A 7,182-nucleotide genomic window follows, 5' to 3' on the forward strand; every position below is an offset into this window, starting at 1 on the left:
GGGGGGAAGGGGACATATGTAATACTTTCAACAATAAAGATTAAAAAAAAAACACACACAAAAAAAAAGACAAATCCGTAGAGATATAAAGTATATCAGTGGTTTCCAGAGGCTGGGGAGAAGAAAGAACAGGAGCGACTGCTTAATGGGTATGGAGTTTCCCTTTGGGGGTGCTGAACTTATTCTAGAATAGACCGTGGTGATGGTTGCACAACTTTGTGAATGTACTAAAAAATCTTGAATTGTGAAAAACAACTTCCACTTTTTACTTATTTATCTTTCTCTGTGGTTTGACACCCTCATTTTCTTCCTATCTTCCTTCCAATATTTTGTTATGAAGATTTCAACAAAGAGTTCAAAAAACAATTCAGTGAACAGCCAAATACACACCACCTACATTCAGCAATTAACATTTTGCTTTATTGTGCATCTATCTATTCATCTGTCTACCTTACTTTTGATGGGTTTCAAACTAAGATGCAGATATCAGTACCTTGGTCCCTAAAAATTCAGGCACATTTCTCCACATTTAAAGTTTTCCATGACTTTTTAAAATTTCCAAAGTAGCCCAGCTCAAACAATATAGAAGTGGGTGCATGGAATAGCAAATCATCCCTCTGATCCTGCTACAGTCACAATCATAGACAGTCTGGAGTAGATCCTTCCAACTACCTTGCTGGAAGTGTTTCCAACACTGACTTCAGCACGCACTCAGCATTTATTCAATGTTTACTGTGTGCAAATCACAACTGAAGCCAGAGTATGCATACAGGTGACATAAGCCTTCTTTACTCTCAAAACATTTCCCTAGTGTAGACATACCCTCTGGCACATTATCACTGATGACATCATGACAGTTGGTCGCATGGGTGTCCTTTAAGTTACCTGATTCTTCCCCTGTTCTTGGACATTTAGGTGATTTCTAGTGTTTTAACATCCTGGAAAAGCCAGTCACTGTCTCCCTGACACCTCGTTCTGGAGGGAATCTTCCCTCACCCATGACCCCTGCAGGAAGAGCTGGCCTAGGTCAGGGTTCAGCACACTCTGTAAAAGGCCACACATAAGCAGTTCAGGCTGTGTGGGCCCAGGCAGTCTGTCACAATGCCCCAACCGCTTTAGCACAAAAGCAGTCACAAACGTGGCATGGCTGTGTGGCAATAAAACTTCATTCATGAAAACAGGCAGGGAGCAGATATGACCCCATGGGCTGTGGTGTGCTAACCCCTGACCTCAGTTGTTAGGCTAGAACCAGGAACCTCCAATCCAACTAGAAGTGAATGACCTAAATAGGTCAATCAGACTTTGCTCCCAGGAAATGAAATCAGGACACTGGGCTACTGACTAAGCTTGCCTTGGGCTGAGCTGCGAGATCACGGAGTCTGAGGCTACACCTTCTGGTCACAGGCCAGAAGATGACAGTGAAGCATGCTAGCCAGACTAGAGAGGACAATAGAGCCAATGGACAGAAAAGAACAGAATGATAAAAACACACCAAGTTCTTCCCTGCCCCAAGCCCTTTGTACATGCTGCTTCCAGTGCTAACATGCCTCTCTCTCTAGCTCTGCAAACTGGACTTCCCGTTGTTCATTTTTTTTTTTTACCAATTTTATTTTCATTTTTATTGATTTTAGAGAGAAAATAAGGGAGAGAGAAACATTGACTTGTTCCACCCATCTGTGCATTCATTGGTTGACTCCTATACATGCCCTGACTAGGGATCGAACATGCAACCTTGGCATATGGGGATGATGCTATAACCAGCTGAGCTCCCCGGCCAGGCCCTGGTGTTCTTGATTTAAACGGCATGCTATCAAAGAGCCTCTTCCTGGCTGCCTTCGAAACTGGGAGACTCCCTCCTTTTGCTACCTCACAATTGACTTTTTTCCCCATTTGTTTGTTTTGTCTGTTTTCCACCTGTCATACTGGTGCATTCACTAAAGGCAGGGACTGTGGCTGTCTTAGTTGTTACCCCAGAGCACAGCCCACAATGTATAGTTGTGAATGAATAAATGAATGGATGGATGGATAGGTAGGAACCTAGAGAGACAAAGGCTAGAGGAGCACTTTGCCACCCCCAGTGCTTTTTTCCCATGAGTCCTAGTTACACCACCTGTACTCTTCGGCAAATTCCTTATATCTTGGTGAGCCTCTTTGTACCTGAGCAGGCCTCATCCAAGCTCCCAAAAAGGGCCTCTCTGTATATCTATCAAGGTCCTCATTCTGGGCTCTAAAACCTTTCCTAGTGGCACAGTGAACCCCCCTCATCCTCCGATCCCCTAAGTCAGGAGTGGGGAAACTTTTTCCTGCCAAGGGCCATTTGGATATTTATAACATAATTCGAGGGCCATACAAAATTATCAACTTAAAAATTAGTCTGCTATATTTTGTCAAACATTTAATTAACTCATCACTAATGCCTTGGCAGGGCCAGACCAAATGATTTTGGGGGCCTTATCCGGCCCACGGGTCAGACGTCCCCACCCCTGCCTAAGTTCTAGAAATACCTCCTTAAACAGTCATCAGCGACAAGGACCACCCAGCAACTTCAAATTCAGCATTTCAACCAGTCATTCTCTTCCTCTTTGGGGGAAATATACAAGATGGGCCCAGCATGGCCTAGAACTACAGATTCTTCTGTTTGAAACCTGAGTCTGTTTACTCCGAGTCTCACAAATTCATTAATAGCAGTATTGGAATTACAGCCTGAGGCTGGAAGGAAAACCAAAAAAGGGCATAAAAACAAACAAAAACTTCTTTAAGTGTACAAAAACAGAAACAAAGTCTGAAAATACACTTCTGCTGGGTTCCAGCAGGCAGGAGCAGGACCCAGGAGCACACTGGCTTTCCAACCACATTTTTCATCTTGACAGATGCCAGATATACACTAAGCACAGAAGAGCTGGCAAGAGGTGACCAGGCCTCAGGCTCAGGGAAAGCATCTCTTGGCAGCTCCCGGTGACACACCAGGCACAGCCAGGACTTGGAGAATGCCACATTTCAATCCACTCTCCAGCTTGGACCATGGTGGCATAGCTTAAACCTGTTTTCTCTCTAGCTTGGAGAGTTCTTATTTTGATAGCAGAAAGCATGACACCAAAGTGTAGACTGAGCCCAGCCAGCGTGGCTCAGTGATTGAGCATTGACCTATGAACCAGGAGGTTGAGCTTTGATTCCCGGTCAGGGCACATGCCCAGGTTGCCAGCTCGATCCCAGTGTGGAGCATGCAGGAGGCAGCCGAACAATGATTCTCTCTCACCACTGATGTTTCTATCTCTCTCTCCCTCTCCCTTCTTCTCTGATATCAATAAAAATATATTTTTAAAAAACAAGTGTAGACTGAGATGACAGAGAATGACCATCAGGTGGGTCATTCTGGAGAATGTTGCAGAGGATGACAATGAAAGAGATGGGCAGGCCCGACTTACACGATCATGCAGAACATCATGAAAACGTTCCACAGGGCGATGAAGATTCGGAAGTACCTGAGGCTCAGTAGGAATTCCCGGATGTTGTCACCTGGAAGGTCAGAAAGCATGTTTACAAGTACTGCTAACTTTCTGCTGTCACAGCTGCAGGTGCTTCTGCAGTTTCTGCCCACCCCAAGCCCACTGCCCTCATGTTCCACAGCGGCAGCTCCATTTTTCCTTTGGGTCTCTTCTGCTCCCCAACCCTCAGCACTCAGGCTGCCAATGACCAATCTCCCAGTCTGATTGGTGAGGAAAGAGTAAGTGATCCAAGTATGTATGCCCAATGAGAGTCAGCCCTGGGACTTTTGCCCCAACTACTGTTTTCTGCCAGGCTCCCTGGGCTGGGGTGGAAAGATACAAGCAGTGTCCTCTAGGACAGGCCATCGGCAACTTAGGCTCAGGAACTGAAACCAGCCCCTGCCACCTGTTTCTGTGTGACCCAGGAGCTAAGAATGTTTTTCCTATTTTTTTAAAATATATTTTTATTGATTTTTTACAGAGAGGAAGGGAGAGAGATAGAGATTTAGAAACATCGATGAGAGAGAAACATCCATCAGCCACCTCCTGCACATCTCCTACTGGGGATGTGCCTGCAACCCAGGTACAAGCCCTTGACCGGAATCGCACCTGGGACCTTTGAGTCCACAGGCCAATGCTCTATCCACTGAGCCAAACCCGTTTCGGCATTCCCTATTTCTTAATAGTTAAAAAAAAAAAGTAACAGAGTATTTGGTGAGATATAAAACTTACATGAAATTCAAATTTCAGTGTCAACAAATAAAGTTTTATTGAACAAAGCTATGACCATTCGTTTACATATTGCCCATGGCTGCTTTCCTGTTTCAATGGCAGAGTTGAACTGTTGCACCAGAGATGGCATGGCTTGCAAAGCCAAAAGTATTTATAATCTGGCCCTTTACAGAAAAGTGTGCCAAGCCCTGCTCTAGGGTCATCTTTGCCAACACAAGCCAGCCTGATAGTAAAACCAACCTAGAAGGGAAAGGAGAGCTAGAGACAGCCACATGCTGGAGGGCTAAATCAGGTGTGCCTGAAGACAATTCTATCCTTGGGTGTTTCAATTTGCTTTTACCACTCTGAGATGGGATTTTAGTGTTTGCAACGAAAAGCATACTAATTTGGGCAAGTATAACAGCAGTTCTGCTTTGGTGACGACTTACTCTAGTTCCCTCTGCCGCCAAGGAACAGAAACCACTCCAAGAGGAGGCCATTTGGTACATTAAGACTCCAGAGACCTGTGTTCCAGAACCTTCCTCTTGGGTTTTGAGTCATTTTTCCTCACCCACCCCCAACCCCAGCCTCCAGAATGAACTTAACTGGTCCAGGTCAGGCAACCTACAAGGGTGCAACCCAAAGTGTCATCTGGAGATCACAGCTCTCTGGTAAGTACAAAATACCGGGTAGGAGCTCTTTTCGCAGCAACCCAGCACGACAGTCACCTGTTACTGGTACTGCTGTGCCATCCTACTGCAGGATCAGCACACAGTCTTGTTAGCCAGTATCATCCACCACATGTAGCTGGCCGTGTGTGGCACAGCCTGTGACCTAGCATGGGCTTCAACTGACAGAGACGGGTCTGTCCAAAGGATGTCTGAGAGGCACCGCTTGGCAAGGCCCTTCTCTAAACTGAGGATCATGTAAATGGGCTCTTCTGACAACAGATGCTGATTAAGGCCACTGGCTCCAGGTAGGAGCCTGGTGTGGGAGACACAGGGAAGAACAGACAGGTGTCCCTGCCCTAAGGAGCTCACACGGGAGGGGTGGGGGGAAATACTAAACAAGCACACAGCAGGAAAGAGCTAAATAAGCTGGAGTCTCTTCTCTGGAGCTTAAGGTCAAGTGTGAGGGGTAGAAATTAGCCAGATGACAAAATACATATAAAGAAAAATAATAACTGTAGGAAGTAATAAGAGTGCTGACTTATGCACGGAGATCTGGCAGGTAAAAGAAGTGGGTGACAAGTGGGCAAGAGGAACATCACATCCTTGTGCCTCTCTCTCTCATTCACACACACACACACACTCTCTGGACCAATTCCCGAGTCCAGAAAGGAGGCTTTACCTGTGCTAGGCTCCCTGGACTCCTCCCCAAAGCCATGCGAGTCCTTCTTTTTCCTACAAAGAGAAGCAGTCAGTGTCCACTTTCGATAGGAGACAAGGACCGCTCAGTCCCTGGCATCAGAGGGCCCTTCAGCTCTATCGCTGACTTGCAGTGTGACCTCGGCGGTTCAGTGACCCTCTCTAGGCGCCCACCTGCCCCACCAATTACAGCCATCGACAAAGTGGAGAAGGTAACCCGTGGGTACAGTTTAGGACTAAGAGTTTCTTGGGGAATGGGCTTGGGGGCCTTCGGGGTGCGAGCAGAGGGATGCCCGGAGAACGGAGAGCCAAGATTTCAAGCAGCGGTGGCGCGAAGAGTCTCAGGGACAAGGACTAGGCTGCAAACCAGTTCAGAGGGTTGGCTGGGACGTGGGTGCAGGGCCTGCGACGTGGGGCTGGCTCACGCTCGCGAGGGCGGGCTACGGGTGCCCGGGTGGAGCAGCGGTCCTTTGCGGCCTACTCACAGCTTAAAGTTAAGCACCGCTCCGGCGTTCATCAGCAGCGTTCTGCGGAGGAAGAATGCAGTTACCTAGGCCGCCCCCAACCCTGTCGGGCCCTACTTCCCCGGCCTCTAGTCCCCTTAATTACCCGAAGAGCAGGATGTCTCCGATCATCTTTACAGCCGAAGTGTCCGACAGAACCGGAAGCGGAAGTCTAGGGAGGGCGGAGAGAGGAACACGAGACGACCAATTGTGAAGCAGCGCTGGCGAGGGCTGAGCCAATCGAAGGCCAAGGCAGGCAGGGTCCCGCCCTCTGCAGGCCCGACCCTCTTAGGGAAGAGGAAGCGCCTTTACTAGCTGCAGAGGCCAGGAGCGTAGCGGAGAAGGGCCGGGCGGTCGTGTGACGTCATCTGTGGGCGGGGCCATCCGGGGATGGATTAGGTCACTCTTGGGAGGCGTGCCCCACTGGGGGTAGGGACCCGCGCGCTGGAGAATTGGCTCCCGGCTTTATCTTCTGGAATGGAATCTCAGATGGGGCTTCTGAGAAAACGGCGCCCAAGACCACGGAGCAGCACAGAGGAGTGGGTCCTGACGCAGTGGGCTGTCTGGGGCACGGACGCCCCGACTGATTGGGGAGGGTCCTCCGGGGCCCCACGAGAGACGCGGATCCCCACTGCCTGTGGCGGGGGACCCTACTGAGCGGTCCCTTTGGAGGACGGAGGTCCCTGTGGGGGATGGAGGTCATAATGTACGGAGTCACATGGAAGACTGGGGTCGCGACAGCTGCCTAGCGGACGAGGTCCTGACTAAAGGGACCCCCTGAGGCACCGGAGAATGGGGCTCTCCGCTGATCAGGCCCCACGAGGGATGGCGGTCCCGACCCGAGGGCTCCACAGAGGACGTGGGTCCTCATCGAGCACCACCTGGGCGCGGTTCTGAGTGACCCGTCCCCGCTAGGCGGGCTCCGAGCGTGAGGGACCCCTCCCCAGTGGACAGCTCCCCTGCCCAGCTCACTCCACCGAGATCAGCACCCGTCTCGCTGGGCTGAATGGAGTCGTGAAGGCTCAGAGGAGGGACAAATTGGGGACACCTGACCGGCCGGGCTGCATGGGACAGGACGGCCGCGGGACAGCTGTCGCCCCTCCTTCCGCGCGGGGC

The 7,182-nt window shown here is 49.7% G+C and overlaps 2 protein-coding genes across 4 annotated transcripts in view; one reads left to right on the forward strand and one right to left on the reverse strand.

Moving 5' to 3' along the window:
- The window catches only part of SMIM7 (small integral membrane protein 7), a 13,603-nt gene extending 7,342 nt beyond the window's left edge, over positions 1–6,261 (reverse strand). For all 3 annotated transcript variants that reach the window (XR_001361764.1, XR_001361765.1, XM_005856687.2), the window contains exons 1-4: positions 6,173–6,261; positions 6,049–6,090; positions 5,547–5,599; positions 3,426–3,516 (exon numbers count right to left, since the gene is read on the reverse strand). Coding sequence is in view for 1 of the 3 variants with exons in the window: in XM_005856687.2 (XP_005856749.1) it covers positions 3,426–3,516; positions 5,547–5,599; positions 6,049–6,090; positions 6,173–6,198 (212 nt within the window). In the remaining 2 variants the exon portion in view is untranslated. The remainder of the gene's footprint in view (positions 1–3,425; positions 3,517–5,546; positions 5,600–6,048; positions 6,091–6,172) is intronic.
- A 630-nt stretch (positions 6,262–6,891) lies between these two features.
- The window catches only part of TMEM38A (transmembrane protein 38A), a 15,142-nt gene continuing 14,851 nt past the window's right edge, over positions 6,892–7,182 (forward strand). The window contains exon 1 of the mRNA XM_005856709.2: positions 6,892–6,897. Within this exon, the coding sequence (XP_005856771.2) occupies positions 6,892–6,897 (6 nt within the window). The remainder of the gene's footprint in view (positions 6,898–7,182) is intronic.

The sequence above is a fragment of the Myotis brandtii genome, unplaced genomic scaffold (assembly GCF_000412655.1).
Source record: "Myotis brandtii unplaced genomic scaffold, ASM41265v1 scaffold1040, whole genome shotgun sequence".
Taxonomy (NCBI): domain Eukaryota; kingdom Metazoa; phylum Chordata; class Mammalia; order Chiroptera; family Vespertilionidae; genus Myotis; species Myotis brandtii.